This window comes from Urtica dioica, chromosome 8, assembly GCF_054948205.1.
Source record: "Urtica dioica subsp. dioica isolate 48M chromosome 8, U.dioica_male_clone48M_v1_H2, whole genome shotgun sequence".
Classification (NCBI taxonomy): Eukaryota; Viridiplantae; Streptophyta; class Magnoliopsida; order Rosales; family Urticaceae; genus Urtica; species Urtica dioica.
In genome coordinates, this window is record NC_142763.1 from 34,515,374 (window position 1) to 34,532,911 (window position 17,538).

The 17,538-nt window shown below is 36.2% G+C and overlaps 1 protein-coding gene across 1 annotated transcript; it reads right to left on the minus strand.

Annotated features, from left to right (window-relative positions):
* Nucleotides 1-11,009: 11,009 nt before the first annotated feature.
* On the minus strand, nucleotides 11,010-15,863 carry LYM2 (lysm domain GPI-anchored protein 2 precursor). Its single transcript, XM_089621552.1, has 4 exons — nucleotides 15,035-15,863; nucleotides 11,867-11,987; nucleotides 11,585-11,772; nucleotides 11,010-11,269 (listed from the first exon to the last, which is right to left on the minus strand). Exons 1-4 carry the CDS (start codon nucleotides 15,696-15,698, stop codon nucleotides 11,166-11,168), a joined length of 1,077 nt encoding a protein of 358 aa, XP_089477678.1. The 5' UTR covers nucleotides 15,699-15,863; the 3' UTR covers nucleotides 11,010-11,165.
* Between the last annotated feature and the right edge of the window lie 1,675 nt (nucleotides 15,864-17,538).

Sequence of the window (17,538 nt, forward strand, 5' to 3'; positions counted from 1 at the left end):
GAGCTAATATTGATATTTTGAGAAATATAACCTAAGAGACTAAGACGCGCTCAAAATAAATAAACAAAATAAAAGGGCTTGTTCTGAATTCTTACTTATTTATTTTCTTTCATTTTGCTATAAGACTCTATTGCCTCGTCATGCACATTCCTAAAATTAAATGGGGAATTGACACTAATAATACTATCTCAATGTCACTTACCAAATTTAGCCGAAAACCAAAAAATTGACACATGTAGTACCTAGGCCATTATGTAAAGACTATTATACCCTCGTAATTCTTTTAAACGTATGCAAACTCATCTTCCTGGTTATTCTCCATCTTTTTCAAAAAAAAAAAAAAAAAAAAAAAAAAAAACCTCTCATCCTCTCTCTCTCTCTCACGATCCCCCATTGTTTCTCGCTCAAAAAAATCGCGCACAACCTATCCCTCTATTCTCACTCGATCTCAGACTCTCTCTCGCACGTTCTCTTCTAGTTCGCACCTCTTTGTTTCTCACTCAAAAAAATCAGCCGCGACCACCTATCGCCCATTCTCTCTCGCACGTTCTATTTCTTTCTCGTTCAAATAACTCGGCCGATCTCTTTGTTGGAATCTTGAAGTTTTCGCAATAAATCGGTGAAGGAGAAGAAGGATTCCCATCTCCTCCAAGTCAGCCATGTTCACTTGTAAGTCCCTTTTCCCATCCCCGCACACCAACTGTTTGTCGAAACGTCCCTGAGAAATATTTCTCTGTTTCTCGGTGCAGCTTCGAGGGCCTGTCGGCGAAGAAGATGGCGAGCCTCGGAGGGCTTAGCAAGGTCGTGGGTTTGCCTAGGTATGGCTTCGCCGCCGTGGCGAGACTCTCTGCACAGCATTCCTGAGCACGGTGCCAACAACAAAATCGGAGCTTCTTTCGAAACTCGCTGCGGTCTGCTTTTGGTAAATCCCTGATCAAGCTTATTATTTTTATCTATTCGATTGTGATGGTTTGATTGAGTAAAGCCTGTAGAGTATGTAGAGATGATTAATTCAATGAGGCCTAACATATGGGCCTCTTTGGCAGATGAAGTCCCCGCTGTTAGGAATATTGCCCACTTGAAGATAATGAATAAATGATTACTAAATTCGATAATAAGATTACTTTATTAGCATTATATGATTAGTGGGTTGAGTTCTAAACAATTAGAATCAATAACAACTATCTTCCATAGCCTCCGTATCTAACTGAGTCACGTGCTGGGCATCTGAGTTCGGGCGGTGTGCTAAAACATGGTCGATAACTGATATACGCCTGGAAAGCTATATCTAAAGTCATATATGTGGAACACATGGGTGAAGGCTGATCACTATGTGGGAGCATTCTACACTTGTGGTAAGTGTACGACCTGGACAGGTCTTGGTGTAGATGTGTCGTTTAAGGACCGTTACGACACACTAACCGAGGTCACCATGATGGTCACAGTGAGACTTGATCTAAATCCTGAAGTGATCATGGACACTGGGTTATGTTACTGAGCTCTTTGACTCATTCGCTAAAAGGCTATTCATGCTAATCACAGCTTATGTCTTGGGAGTTTTCTCAGAGCATAATTCGAGTGGGAAGTGATTTACAGATACGGAATCCAGCCTTCCTGAAAGAAGGTTAATGTTCACTCACCTAAGGGTTGATTCCAGAACCGATAGATTGCTAGCACTTTCGAAGTAAGTAACGTTCGAAAGAATCTTTCGTTGGGGAAGCAACAATGCTTAGGGCTGATATGTATCAAGAGAAGTATAACGGATAAATTGACTTCTCTTGACACGGGTTGAACCTAGAGGATCTTGATCACGAACTGGCTATATCAGTGGACACTCGTCACGATGAGTAAATATAATTCTAGTATAAAGGAGAGTTCAGTCTTGGCTTACAAGGTGGAGTATTTGACCAAGATTAGACGAATCGATGGACAAAAGAGAAAGGACTATTTCGTCTTTTTCATCGGATTTGTTAAGCTCCTATTACTAGGTCCATAGTCCCCGATTCGGCTCTGATAAAGGCGGATAAGAACTTTCGTATAATAATGTTTATCATTATTAAATCTCACTTGCTGTAATTGTGATTGACAGCATTAATTCTGGAAAACGGGTATTCGCGGAATTAAATAAATATTTATGGTAGAGTTGTTTATTTATTGTTTGATCAAGTAAATAAACAATTATTAATTATTTGTTTATTGTTGGACCAAGTAAATAAATGATTAATTGGGTTTTAAGCAATTGGGCCTTGCACACATGAAAAATTCGAATTAGGGTTTTTGGCACTAGGAATTTGCGCAAATCCCCTTGGCCGTGTGCCATCAAGTTCGAAATTTTCATAATTGGTATTTACCAATATTTTCTCTTTAGTTGTTTAAATAAAGGAGAGAGAATAATATAAGATATTTTCCTATATTTTCTCCTTATTTAAAGGAGAGTATTTAGGAGAATATTTAGGAGAATATTTAGGAGAATAATATATTCTTCTTTATTATCTCACTACATAAATTATTCTCTATTTAAATAAAAGAATAATATCCCATAGATATTGATCTGATGGATGAGAGAAAAAGTAGGATTCACTTGTTGAGATCCAAGGGCCTAGATTAAATCCATTAGTGTGAACACAATAAAAGGAAATAAAATATTCTGGAAGATTTCATGAATATCTCATTTTTACTACTATAAATAGGGGTTCATGAGAAGGCAAAAATTAAGGATTTTGACCTAGAAATTTCGTGGCCCTCCCTCTTGGCCGTGCGAAATTTGCTGCTTCTCCCCCTCGGAAATTTGTTTCCATTCTTAGTAAAATAAGAGAGAGATCTCGAAACACCTAGTTTCGTGATCTAGTGAGATAAAGACTGTGCCCACTCATCTTTCTTATTGGCCTCGGAGATTACGTTTCGGAAGACTAAGGTGTCATCCTCGAGTCCTTCATCAAGACTCAAGACGAAGACGGATTGTGAAAGCTTTCAGTTCGTGAGCCAAAAACTGTAAGTATTCGTTTTTCGCTCTATATCGGTTGCTTGACTTATATGCTCTCGTGAATTAAATTAATTAAACATAACTAGATCTTGTTAATTATAACCATAATTTAATTAGCTTATGATCAGCGTAATTAATTATATTTTCCGCATTAATATGGTTATATGGTGGAATCATCTCAAAAGAGGCGCGTCGGAGCGATCGTTCGTGTCCGATGCGCGCTCGATCCACCAACACCCGCCTGGGTCTCTGAGAAGAGGAATAAGACCTCCGTTGATCGCACTCTCACGTGGCTCGATCAATGCATCGATTTAAACTCGGTAGAAAGAAATCAATTCAGTTTCTTTTCATCACTAATATTGTTTGATGGGACACATAATGATCTTTGTGAAAAGTTTAGGGAGATGGAGGAGTTTTCGGGTCCGTAGTCGGAGGCTCCGATGTTGAAGAACGCGAGAGGTGTGCTCGCGAGGTTAAACATAGAAGTGTCTCTGGTATGATTTTTTTGAATAATTTCGCGATATACGTTGCTTTCATAATCTCTAACGATGTTGATTCTTGTATGTTGTTATTACGTTTATATACTTAAATGACTTTTTTGTAGGATATTGGATTGGAGGTTTTGGACTTGGAGAGAGCATGAAGGATTGTCCTGCTCTTCTTGATTCCGTAACTGTAAGATTTCTTTTAAGGTTCGGTGTCTAATTTTGTTTGATAAACACTGACAATAATGTTCTCAGGATGTCCTAAACGACGAAAAGCCACGCCTTGTCTGTGGGCTTGGACTTCCAGGTACCCGATTTATTGCAATTTTTCAGATATTATATCGACTCGGTGCATTTTGCTAAAGAATGTGATTTATCTGCGTGCCATGTTGTTTGGAATCTTTAAAACGGATCTATCACAGCGATGTTATGTGTTTTTCTCGAAATAATTTATGATGAATTCGATAGTAATTTTCTATTATTTTGTGTGTATTTGTGTGTTATTGCATGAATTATTCTTGCATGTTTGTGTGTGTTTGATTGAATTTCGGTAGGTTTTTGTGTTTGTTTGCATATTTGTGTGTGTTTGATTGAATCTCGGTAGGGTTTTTGTGTTTGTTGCATGTTTGTGTGTGTTTGATTGAATCTCGGTAGGTTTTACCGTCACTTAGTCTACAAACCCATTTGGATCTTGGTTCGTGACATATTGGTAACGAACTGGTTGAGTTCGTGACCGATGTGTCACGAGCTCGCTGACTTCGTGACATATGCGTCACAGACTGACCCATTTTGTGACACTTCTGTCATGAAGTGGGTGACTTTGTGACACATCTGTCACGGAGTGCGCGAGTTCGTGACACATCGGTCACGAACTCAACCATTGTCTGTGACAGATGTGTCACGGAGTGAATACACTTCGTGACAAATGTGTCACGAAGTGATTCACTCCGTGACAGATGTGTCACGGAGTGAATCAATTCGTGACACATTTGTCACAGAGTGTATTCATTCGTCAGCCGGCTTACTTTGTTATTTTGCTCATGGGTAAATATTTTAATTCTTAATTTTACATTCTTAATGACACATTTTAATTAAAGCATGCGTTTTTTGTTCCTTCAGAAATTATTGTGGCATGTTTATGATCAAGACTGCCGAGTTTTTGGCGCACGACCTTCCATTGTCTGATTTGAAACCAGATGACATGCTCATGTATCGACAGAAGATGACCACTGAATTATACCGACACAGAGCGCTAAAACTACACACGCGTGGAAATGTCAATGTTGAGGCTACTTAAAATTATGTGTTTATGATTGTACGTGTGTGTTTATAACTGTATATATGTGTGTTTAGAAGTTTATGTATTGTCTTGACGTCAATTTCTTAGTTTAGAATTTTATGTATTGTTTCTAAATTAATTTATGTGTCACAAAGTGACCTCATTTCGTGACAGTTGTGTTTTATAAACCATTCTTAACAATAAACTCAATACCATGGACTGAGATCACTTCGTAACACATGAGGTGATATATCATAATTCCAATATCACATTACACAGGCGAGTCCAACAAAAGTCAAACCAAATCAAATGTAATTTCATTTTTTAAACCATTCAATACATCTTCGACTCATTTGAACAATAACACAATACCTATGATTAAACAACAACAACAAGCATTTTAATCTTGAATAATTCAGATATAATCAGTTGTTCAAATTCATTGGCTTCAGTTGGTTCTTCGTGTTTAAAGTCTTCATTGACAAAAGATGGTATATGGTTTTCCAATGAATTTATTTTCCTTAGCAGCCCTGAAATGATTTGAATCGATCTTGGGCACATAGGTGGGTCAATCCATTCTAAAAACCAGCATCCATTGAATTTCTTTATCTGTCACAACCATAAACCAAAGAATATTTATTTACAAACACGATTCTCCTTATTTATAAGATTTCTATACGATTTCTAGGATAACAAGAAACATATTCAAACCTTATACTCGGGGCATCCATAGAATCGTCTTCCAGGGTTATCAGCAGTCCAGGAAGTTCGTTCAACTCCATTTAGACCACACGAACATGAAGGAGGAGGTCGTCGACGCTCGGTACCACCTCCTATATATCCTGAAACGCGCGGCTTCCGACGTGTTGACGAACTGCAATCACTCGACTCCATCGTGATTGTATCAACTGTTATTTAATTCTGAAAGAATAGAATAAAAAACATCAACAACATGGTAAAATTTTTATTTCCAGTTCGTGACACTAGTGTCACGAAGTGAATCCAGTTCGTGACACCCTGGAAAAATTGGGAAGTGTCACGAACTGGATTCACTTCGTGACACCTTGGAAAAATCGGGAAGTGTCACGAACTGGATCCACTTCGTGACACTAGTGTCACGAACTGATTCACTTCGTGACACCCTGGGAAAATCGGGAATTCAACAAAAAACACCATTTTGACAAACAAATCACACTCAAACACAATGGAACCTATTTCAACATGAATCAAAACAATTAAACATGTTCTTGTATGTTAAAGATAGGAAGAACTTACCAAAATTTGTTTGAAGAATTTTGGATCTTTGATTTGAACGAAGATGAACTTGGATCTTTAATATTGAACAACCACTATGGGTTTTAGAGGAAGAAGAAGAGATTATGGCGACAACGTGTTCAGATTCCGGCGAGGAAGAAGAAGAAAAACGTTGAGTTTCAAATGGGTTTCAAATGGGCGTGAGGAAGAAGAAGGAAAAAAAATGGGTCTCAGTTTTTTTAGCGTGAGAAGTTGGGGAATAGAGTTGGGGGTAGGAAACTTACCGTCGACGAGCAAGATTTCGGCGACCCAAGTGATGAAGAACTCAAGCAAGCTTCGTGAACTTCTCCAGCTCAGACCCAAACGAGGGAGAAGAAAAGAAAAAATAATCGGCCAAACTTGGTTTTCAGAAGAAAAAAACGTAAATGAGGAGATGATAGGGTTGAGGGTAATCGGGGAAAAATTAATTTCTCTCACCTACCATAAGTACTACTTTTGTCAAATTTTTCATTTTGGGCTATATTTGGTAAGCGACATTGCAATGGTATTATTTGTGTCAATTTCCCAAATTAAATATCTATAAGGAATTAAGGATTAATGATCTTGATATTTATATCTAAAAAAATAAGAGGGGGGGAATATTTGAAGGGATGCGGACCGAGCGTTGAAAATGGAAGAGTATCTTCCTACTTGGAATGTACCCACATTGATTATAATCATGTTTTAATATGTTCAACCTTACCCTTGTCATTGAGTGAATCCTCAATTATATTTAAAATTAAAATACAAACTACAAAGGATAACTTAAGCTTCAACATAGAAAGGCTTTTTTATTTTAATGTGGAGGCCGGGTGAGTAGATCGAGTGGGTGAGTGGATTTTTAGAGGAGTACCGAGGGGTCGTTGGAGTTTTGAAGGCCCTTACGGAAAGAAGGAAGGATTGATCCCTCTTGGGTCCATCCGAGTTTGGGGGTCATTGTGATTAGCGTGGATGCGACTCTTGACAACCGTACAGGCTATTTTGGCCCACCCTACATTATTTAGAATCATGAAGGTGTGGTCATTGCATCTCATATCACCTTCTCCAGTTGGCGCTTCTCACCCCCTTTAGCGGAGGCCATGGAGGTTCTTTGAGGGCTACATTGGTGTGGAAACTTGGATGGACGAATGTGGTAATTCAACCAGGACAACATTGAGGTGGTAAACGGGTGTAAGATGATGTCCAAACCGGCTTCGGATCTTGGTCTTATTCTCAAAGAGATCGCGGCTTTAGAGAGTCCCTTTATTTTTTCTGTTTCTTTTATGTATAGAAATGATAATTAGGTTGCTCATAATTTGGCATAGTTTGCGGTGTTTACTAGAGCGAACACGGGGTGTGTTAAATGATTTTTTTTTATAAGTTGTCAAAGGCTTTCAATAGAAAATAGGCATGAAACCCTAAAGCACAAACATTTTACATCTATTAACAAGATTACATGAGACCTCAAGACAACCATGATTCGATTTTAAAATCAGATGAAAGCACGACTTTCGAAGACCAGAATATTTATCACACTAAAATTCGAGCAACTCATTAGCTCTTTCAAAAAAAATCATCAAAGGTTAGTGAACAAATTAAAGTGCTCGAGAACATCACCAACTGTGGCAAGAAACGCTTGCACCGCCAAAAGACTAACAAAAAACTCAAACTAAGTACCCAATAGATGACTAAGTCATTTTTTGAACACAAAAACCACCCTAGTGTAGTGGACAAAGCATCAAAGCTTAAACACTATAAATAATGCAATAGATAAACTAAGTTAAAACTAACACATCTTCTCTAAAAAGCACACCACAAGAAACAATAAACACCACCAACGCACGGGGGAGTTGCCATGGAACAGGCCACGGAGCCGGGGGAGGCGGAGGGAGAGGGCAACCGTAACGAACCGTCGAGAGGTTCGGAGATGGAGGTGGTGAAGATGAGACCGAATCTGAGCACCGTCGAGATAGGAGAGGCAGAATACGACGGAATGGGTGAGGTAGAATCCGGCGAGAATGGCTTGAAATGCTCTAAAATTGATGGTTTAAAGAAGATGACCAAAACTCCTATCTTCCCCTATATTGGAGAACACCGGAAAGTGATGTCTCATTCCCTAGATGTATGAGCACTACTACAAATATGACTTTTAGAAGCGACGCACAATTTTAGAAGTGACAAGTCGCTTCTAATTAGAAGCGATATTTTACCTTTAGAAGTGACAAGTCGCTTCTAACCTATTCCACGGATATACAATCATCTTAACATGAAAAAGTCATTATGTTTGAGGTTAGAAGCGACAAGTCGCTTCTAAATATTTCCCGCCAATCTGTTAAAATTTTAAGTTTCTTGTTGTTTCCGCCAAAATTTTTAGATTTTAATCAAAACGACGACGCTTTTTTAATTTAGAAGCGACTTTCGCTTCTAAAAACGCTTCTAAACCCTTAAAATTTTTGGCTTCTTATTTTATTACTACGTATTTTGGTATAAATGAAACTTTTAATTTTATGTTTCTAAAAATTAAATTAAATTAAAAAAAATAGAAACCAATACTTTTAGAAGCGACAATCTGCTTTTAAAGTCGCTTATAAATATTACCCGCAATATGGCAGGAAAGATTTAAAAGCGACAATACACTTCTAAAGTCGCTTCTAAACCCTTCCCCCATTTCGCGGGAGCTTTTTCCGGCGCCAAATTTTTCATTTATAAGCGGCTTTAGAGGCGATATGTCGCTTCTAAAAATTTCGCTTCTAATTTTTAGAAGCGACTGACCTTTAGCAGTGGATTTTTAGAAGCAACATTTCGGCTTTTACAAGCGACTTTTATCGCTTCTAAAAACTGTTTTTGTATTAGTGGAGGGAGGTTGAGAATCAAGAATCTCTAAGGTTTTGTTTGGTTATTACTCAATTCATTTTTAGTTTTGTTTTTTAGTTTTCTATAATTGTTGTGAAAAATATTTGTGTAGTTATTTTCAAAAAGTTGTTTGGTACCGTATAACTCTCTCTCTCATTTTTTTTTCATTTTTTAACATTAAAAAAAAAAAAAAAAAAAAACTTCTGGCCATGACCGATATGAGACCCATGCCCTCAATCTGGAGCTTCAATTGCCTCATCGGATGCTCGCGACGGTTCTCCGACAGATCCGCGATCTGGACACGGCAGTGAGAGCGGCGGAGGTTGACTCAGTGACAACCGGAGAAGACAACCAGAGAAGACGATCGGAGAAGACAACCGTGAAGATGACCGGAGATCAGTGAAGGCAGTGAGTGGGGAGATCGACAGAGGTTGATTCGGTGGAAACCGGAGAAGACGGTGGTTCGCAGTGGCGCGGTGGAGGTTGGCTCGGTGATTGTGGAGAGTGAAGAAGAAGAGAGAGAAAGAGGCAAGGAGAGAGAAAGAGGCAAGGAGAGAGAAAGAGGCAGGGAGAGAGAAAGAACTCCACGAACGGGAGAGAGAAAGAGGAGTTTGGAAAAAAGAGTTAAAAAAAATGAAAAACACCTTTTTACACTTTTCAGATTTTATGAAGAAAAATGAAAAACAATTGCAATACAACTCAAGTTTAGATTTATAAATGAAGAAACAAACAGTTTTTTTCATTTTGTTTTTTATTTTTATCATTTGAAAAGTAAAAAACTTTTTTGGAGATGACAACCAAACAGAACCTAAGTTTCTTTGTAGAGAAAAAAAGGAAGAAGGGGAGATAGTAGATCTAGGAATTTTCAAAAAAAAAAAAAAGATGTTTCTCTAGCTATGTATTTTTGGGTTGTTTCCCCAGCTATTTCTAACAACAACAACAAAACCATAGAAAATTTTCGAGCAAAAAAAAAAACATAAAAAAGTTTTTACATTTCACACTCTCATGAGATGTACCTAAAAAATATATCGACCAAGCCATGGTCATGAGCGTATTCTCAACCTCAATTGAACCCGCCCATAAGATCTCGAGCAATAAATTCATCCCTTTGACTAAAACGAACCCTAACGAATCCAACAAGGACACCTATATGAATGGTAGGGGTGAAATCGGTTCGGTTCGGTTCGGTTTTGGACCAATTTGAAAACCGAAACCAAATTTTCGGTTTTGAAAATTTTGGACCAATGACCGAACCGAATTGGTCAAAAACCGAAAAATCGGTTAACCGAAAAATCGGTTAACCGGTTTTGTAAAACCGATAACCGATTTTATAACCGTTTTAAAACTGGTTAACCAGTTTCGAAACCGGTTAACCGAAAAAATCGGTTAACCGATTTCAAAACTGGTTAACCAGTTTTAAAGATGTTATAATTATCCAAATCGGTTATCCGGTTCAAATCGGTTAACCGATTAAAATCGGTTATCCGGTTTAAAACTGGTTATCCGGTTTCAAAACTGGATAAAAAAAATCGGTTAAATAACCGATAACCGAATTTTTGGATTTTCAAAACCGATAACCGAACCGATTCTTAAATTCGGTTTCGGTTAACCGAACCGAATTTTCGGTTTGATGACGTGGCACCGAATTTCGGTTCCGGATCGGTTCGGTTATCGGTTTAACCAATTTTCGATCAATTTTTGTGAATGCTCCCTCTTATATCATTGCGATCTCAAGATCACAACTCATTGGAAAATGACAACCTCCGTCTAACTTTTTCCAATAAAATAATGAAACCTAGCAAGTAAAATAGCAACTTCCTTACTAATTACTTAGCTTCAATGTTACAATGGATATTCTAACATCAAATAGAAGGTAAAAGCTCAAATTGGCAATTCATAGATTGTATATTAATGAATGATTCATGAAGTATCTCATTATTTTGTATAAAACTTTGTTCGTTTTTGCTTTCACTCGATTAGTATCTCTTTCAATCAAAATAATGGATTTTTTTTTTTGTAGTTCTCATATGTAGAAAAAAAAATTAAAAATTGATTTGTTCTTTTAAAATTTGTATAATCCTAAAAAAGCTTTTTTACATTTTTTTTAGTTCTTTAAAAATAAAAATAGATATGCATAAGCATAAAGGGTATGTTTACTCAATTAAAAAAAAACCATGCACACTTTCTCTTGAAAACACCATCATTATTTTAAATTTATCAACACAAAAATTGACATCTAATACACAAAACAATGTTGTCGTAGGTAATACAACAAAACTTGAACATTTCATAATCAAAAGAGAGCAAAAGCATGTAAAACCGCGAGGAAAGACGTGAGCAATAAGTTCCAACTCCAAACTTGCATGCCCATCTTCGAAACGCCGTTATTTTTTTCACCTGTATTATCACATTAAATGAAAGAAAAGAAAGGAAAAAAATCAGATTGAGTGAGATTTGGACCAGAGAAAAATAAAAATATATATATACTACCGATAAAGATTATGTTATAAGAAAAAAAAATAATAATAATTTTCCCAAGTCCTAAAGTTTATGTTGTTTTCCATGTCCTTGATGTTACTCTTTTCACCCTGCTCTTAACAAATTGCCCGTGAGATTGTTTCTTTCAATACAAGGCAGATAAAAAATTTGCCTCATTAATTGATACAAGAATAAAACCAAAAAAAATTGAAATCGATCAGATAATAATCTCACCTGGACAAGTAGACTGTTGGATTAGAGCAGTGAAGATAGTTGTATTATCATAACCTGCATAGGAACAAGCTTGGCAGCCACCAGAATTTTTTGTAACATTGCCAATGCCCAAATTACTATCATCGCACTGAGTCGAAGGACACGAACTCCATTGGATCGGTTTCAGCTGCGATGGTACACATTGCAATCTACCGCGACATAAAAAAATTAACAAGATTAAAAATATTGTTGAAAATGTTTAATCCTATAGTCGGAAAAATAGCTAAAATGGGATGAATTTACGTCAAGTTGTTTGAGGCATCACATCGGCACGTGACACACTGCTGAGCTGTGACGACGTACGTCCCGTCTGGAACGACCAACGAACTTTCCAACGAGTTGTTTTTCATTTGGGACGAGCAAGCTGTGACATGAGAAACAGAAAGACAAATTAGCTCCAATATAATATATTAGACTTTCTATGAGTCAACATATCTTCTCAATAAGGTGGTTCATTTTAGATCATCATCTAAGGCTAAATTATATTTTGGGTGCTTGTTATTAAGTGCTGTTTAGACTCTGATATCATGTTCAAGGCAGACTCAACATTCCTAAGGGCCCAAGGCGAGAATTGAAAAATAGGCCTATATCTTGATATTAATACGTGAATATTATTCCTTCTGTTCAAACTTAATATCTCAAATTCTGTATTGTTGTTTTTATTTCTTTCATTTTAATGTATTTTTTCGTTGTTTACATTTTAATTTTAATTAATTTTTAATTGTTTATAGTGTCATTTACTTTTTTATTTAGAAAATAGGTCAAAATTAGTTAAAAATAAAAGATATTATGAAATGTTTAAGATGCGAGATATTTTTTAATTAACATCTTGAAATGACGTATCGGTAGAATTTCTCCTATTAATTTTGAGTTTTAGTTATGAATTTCCAAGACCCCTTTCTAATTATCTTTTTTTTTTCTTACACTGGGTTCATTTATATAGTGCCATACTCATCGCTAACAAATCAATAATTGTTGCAGTAAATCCTTCAGAAAACTGGTGTAACAAAAGTTTTAAAAAAAGTTTCAAAATCAAAGTTAGATTTACAAATATGATATGTACATGTAGAATTAGAAGCTTGGATTGAATATACGAGGCACAATAATAACCGATTAACAAATGAGAAAATAACACATATATACCATACATATATACCATGTGTTTTAGTGAAATGTCAATTTTAACTTTTGGTTTTCAAAAATGTCGATATCATATCATCTGTTTATCTAAAATTACGAAATTATACCCTGAAATGGATAACAGTGTCACAAATCTCTCTTTCATTGATATTAACTCTTATATAAGAAAAACCGAATCAAATTCAAAACAGTATCCTAACTTCCAAATTTCCAATTTTGAAATAAAAATAGCTTTAAATTGAAATTAAATAATAAAATTCATATCTCCCAAGAGATGACTTCATTCTGTGTTCGAATTGCAATTCTAAATCCTGAATTCTCTGTTCGAATCTGTAATTTTGATGACTATCAACTGTCGATTTTTACCATTTTGCCTCTTTTTGCGTTTTTCACGATTAAGAGACTGTTGTTTATTTTTTAGTTTTTTAATAAATTACATATATGACGCGAATGAATAAAGATAATTGGTGTTTACATATAAATATTATAGTCAACGTCAATTAAAAGAATATTTGTGGTACTATTATCTATTTCAGGGTATAATTTCGACATTTTAGTTAAACAGAGAGTATGATCTCGACATTTTTTAAAACCAAAGATTAAACTCGATATTTCACTAAAACACAAGTGTCATTTTCCCTTAACAAATCTTTCACTAGTTTCAAAAAAAAAAAAAAAAAAACAATTCAAAATAAACAAAAAAACAAAAAAAAAAAAAAAAACAAATCTTCACTACGAAAAATGCACACTATCAGAGTGGGGTCAAATACAATGATTCAATTATGAATAGTTTTGCTCAACTGGGTCATAAATGGAAATCTTGCGACACTAGGATAGAACAAAAATATCCCCCACCAAAAAAGGTAAGGAAGTTTTGGAAGTGATAGACCCCACCTAAATCTAATAATACAAATCACTTTTCGCAGTGGACACCACAAACAAAGTAACACTATTCCATAATATGAATTTGGAAATGGAAAGTGATTGATGACTTGGCGAATCAAACACAAGAACAACACTTCCAAAGCAAATTGCTCATTTTGGAGAAGTGATGTGTCGTGAATAGAGTGTGGGTTATTATTGTATTGGACAAAGGGTGAGAATAAGAAAATGGCAGTGAAATTTGGTGTAGATACGATCGATGGGTATAGCATATAAGATTTTGGGTAAATAATAGGTATTACCTTATTATTTTTACAAATTCATTAATTAAGTATTTAACTTAATTAAAGGCCCTAAAATATAAACAATATATGACAAACAATCACAATAAAACATATTATTCACCGCATAAAGTGATATCAAACATATTATGGTACACTTGAAAATGAAGGATATAATTTTATTACGTACCCTATCGTGTTTTTTTTTCTTTCTTATAAACATTAATAATGAAAAAGAAAGGGCGTCCAATTAGTCTACTGATATATAATGGATAATAATATAACCTAACCGAGGTCACAAGACAACATGTTATTTAATTGTTTGTTTTTCACCAAGTAATTTAATGAATTTAATTGTTCAAGACTTCAATCATGGTCCCTCCTATGCAACACTAACGCATATAAACGTATGATAGCGATATGACTAACGACGACGCGTGGACTTGAAAAATAAAATTACTGTCCACTTTTATTTAGTCATCGCTTTCCCGTGAAGCCTAAAACTACAAACCCTTGTATCCTTTTCTTCATATGTTTAAAAAAAATTAAGAAAAAAAACTGTTTAGATTAGTTTATAAACTAATCATCCAAATATAAAAAACAACTTGTCTTAGCTGTTTTTTAATCACTCCATCCCGTGTCATTTGAAACATTAAATGTAATTAATATATAAATATATATCTTCTGTAACTTGTCCAATAATTAAATTTGCGTGAATCTACTTGACGACATAAACATAAAATTGTGTGAAGAAAATAAATATTAATTAAAATTAAGGGTGACGTAGTTAAATAGTCAATTTAAAGATGAATTTACAAAATAATCAAAATTTGTCTCAATTTAACGAAATAGTCAAAATGTGCAACAATCTGATTTAAAAAAAAAAATTTAACCCCGAGATTAATTTTTTTTTAAGACGATAAATTGTTTATAACAATCGTAAAAAATTTTAATCTTAGTTGTAAAAAAAAATTGGAAAACGTAAATCTGATTACTTTGCTGAAAAGTTGAAACTTTGACTATTTTGTTAATCAATAAGTTTGAAGCTATTTTCTACATTTTTTCTTAAAATGAACGAGAGAGAGAGAGAGAAAGAGAAGCGAGTGACCTTTGAGAGGAACATCAAGCAATTGAGCGGCCTTGAGTTCAGTCGCATTAGTCATGTTGTTGAGGCGGAGCAGCGTGTCCTCGGTCGTACCGTAAACCGCCGCGATTGACTTCAACTCGCTCCCAAGAGCCACCACGTGTCCGTAGTGCACCACTTCAAGGCCGTCCACTCTGTCGCAGCTACAGGGGATCGGAACCGTCAGATTCTGCCCCACTTTGATGAGGTCCACGTTCTTCACTCCGCTCGCCGCGGCGATCTCCTGGTACGTCGCTAGGCCTCCGAAGACCTGCTTCGCGATTCCGTCCAGCGTGTCGCCGCTCCTCACGGCGTACACCGGACCTCCGGCGGAGGTTCCGGTGCCGCTTTTGCACGCGCAGGAGAACGGAATCTTCACGGGCTGACCGGATTTGACGGTGGCGTTTCGGTCGGAGGCGGCGGAGAGGGAGATCGGGATGTCGTTTGCGCCGAGGAGGTCGTAGAGCTTCTTGACGCCGAAGAGGGACTGGATCGCTGCGAATGATGTGTCGTTTACCGGAACGTAGTCTACGAGCGCGCGACACGTGGCGCGAGGAGCTTGGTTGCAGGTGAAGCTGGCCGTGCAGGCGGTGGCTGTGAGGAGGAGTAGTAGGGTTAGGAGCGTGGGCGCGGCCGCAGAGGAAGACATTTTTGTCAGAGAGAGAGAGAGAGAGAGAGAGAGAGAGATTGACTTAGCTAGTTGATATATAAATTGTGTGGGATAGAGCCGAACTCAGAATGCTAATTAAGCAATTCGTATCTTCTTCTTTTCGGTCCCAAGTGAGAAATAATTGGATGATTTTTAAAAAATTAAAATTGAAAATAAAATTTGGACACAGTTTTTAGGAAGTCCACTTCGACGCCTTACATGTGGAGAAATAAATATTGAAGGAATATAACTATCACCGAGAGAGTTTGAGGAAAAGAGTCGCAAAAGCATGAGATTTAGAATGTGAAAAATAATTAAACAAAAATTTAAGCTTTTTTATTGTTATTTTATTGTACTTATCCCGGATAAGAATCTCGTGTATTTTATGTTTTTTTTCAACTGCAATTATATGAGTGGGATATTTTGAAGTCGTTGTAATTTGTTTGATATTTGCTATCTGCAAAAACATAGCGGTATTTATTTTATTGGATGATAACCACAGTTACCAATAAATTAAGACAGTAAATTGGATTGACTAGAGCAGAAATGGACTCACGCGTTTGTGTTTTTCCCTTTTATAATGCGACAGGATCAGATTAACTATACTTTTTCCTTAATATATAAGTAAAATGATGTTATATTATAAGTTATAACACGGACTCGTTGAAGATATCAAATCAATTAGATTTTTTCACCAAGTTGAAGATGTATCATGTATGTATGCGTATCAAAAGTTGCTTGAAGTTTCGCCTCTTTTTCTTTTTGTAGAAAGAATTATTCGAGTTATTAATCTAATTTTGTGCATTTTTTCCCATTCACGCCTTTTATAAGACTTAGACGTGTTTTTGTTGCATAGCGTAGAGCTCACAGCTGGATAATTTTTCCTTCTCTCTGACTTTTCGTTGACACGTGACAAAGTTTATTTTTTGTGAAAGTAGTTTTTATTGATATATTCCCGGTTAAAAGTCCGAGTCGATAATTCTATCTATCCTACGATAAAAACCTGTATTATATAATGTGTTTAATTGCAGTAACGTGGTCTTTGCGTTGGTATTCCATGTTTTATGGTATTTGTCTTGTTGATTTAATGTATAGCTTCGATACATGCCATTAGAGGAGGGTATTGAATTTCGTGTACGCATTCACAGCTTCTGAAAAGTACCAAAAATAATAAATAAAGGTCATAAATCCTGTCGCAGCAAGGAGAAATAATTGCAAGAGAAAACTTTCTCAACTATTTAAATTTCACGTAAGATCTCTCATTTTGAAAAGTCGCAAGAGCGAGTTGATGAAAACTCACAAATTGGGCTATTTTTCCGCAAGTTCTCGCACGTTATCTCGCGCATCTTTTTTCTCCATATCTCGTCAAAATTGTGTTACGAAGTGAAGAAAACTCTCTCATTCTCGCTCACTTCCTGCAGAATCGGACGAGAAAATGGGTATGAGTTTATCACCACTTTCATCGTCAAATCTGCTCCGATCTCGCTGATTCCCGCGCAAGACATTTGTTTCCCGTTGCACAGCCGTTCAACCTTGACCAGATCTCGCTGATTTCCTCCGATCCCGCGTGGAAACTTTTTAATTTAATGAATTCTAGTCTGGGACTCGTAGGTTTGGATTTTGGAAGAGATTATAAGAAAGTATATCAACTATCAAGTAACGTATACAGGTCTGTTTGGGTTTTTTATTTCGGCTTTCAATATAAAGTTTAATGCTGGAATTAATGGTATATTGTGGGGGTTAAAAATAAATTATTAAAAATATTTATCTTTATTGGGATTTAGTCCGACCAAAGCCCAATATCCCCTTTTGCAGATCGATTGACGGAATTAATTTTGGG

Excerpts from the sequence above, each read along its gene's own strand:
- LYM2 (XM_089621552.1), bottom strand. The coding sequence starts at position 15,698 with ATGTCTTCCTCTGCGGCCGCGCCCACGCTCCTAACCCTACTACTCCTC. Across the intron at positions 11,988-15,034 it reads GCTTGATGTTCCTCTCAAAG|CTTGCTCGTCCCAAATGAAA; the intron begins GTCACTCGCTTC and ends CTCATGTCACAG. Across the intron at positions 11,773-11,866 it reads GATGCCTCAAACAACTTGAC|ATTGCAATGTGTACCATCGC; the intron begins GTAAATTCATCC and ends ATGTCGCGGTAG.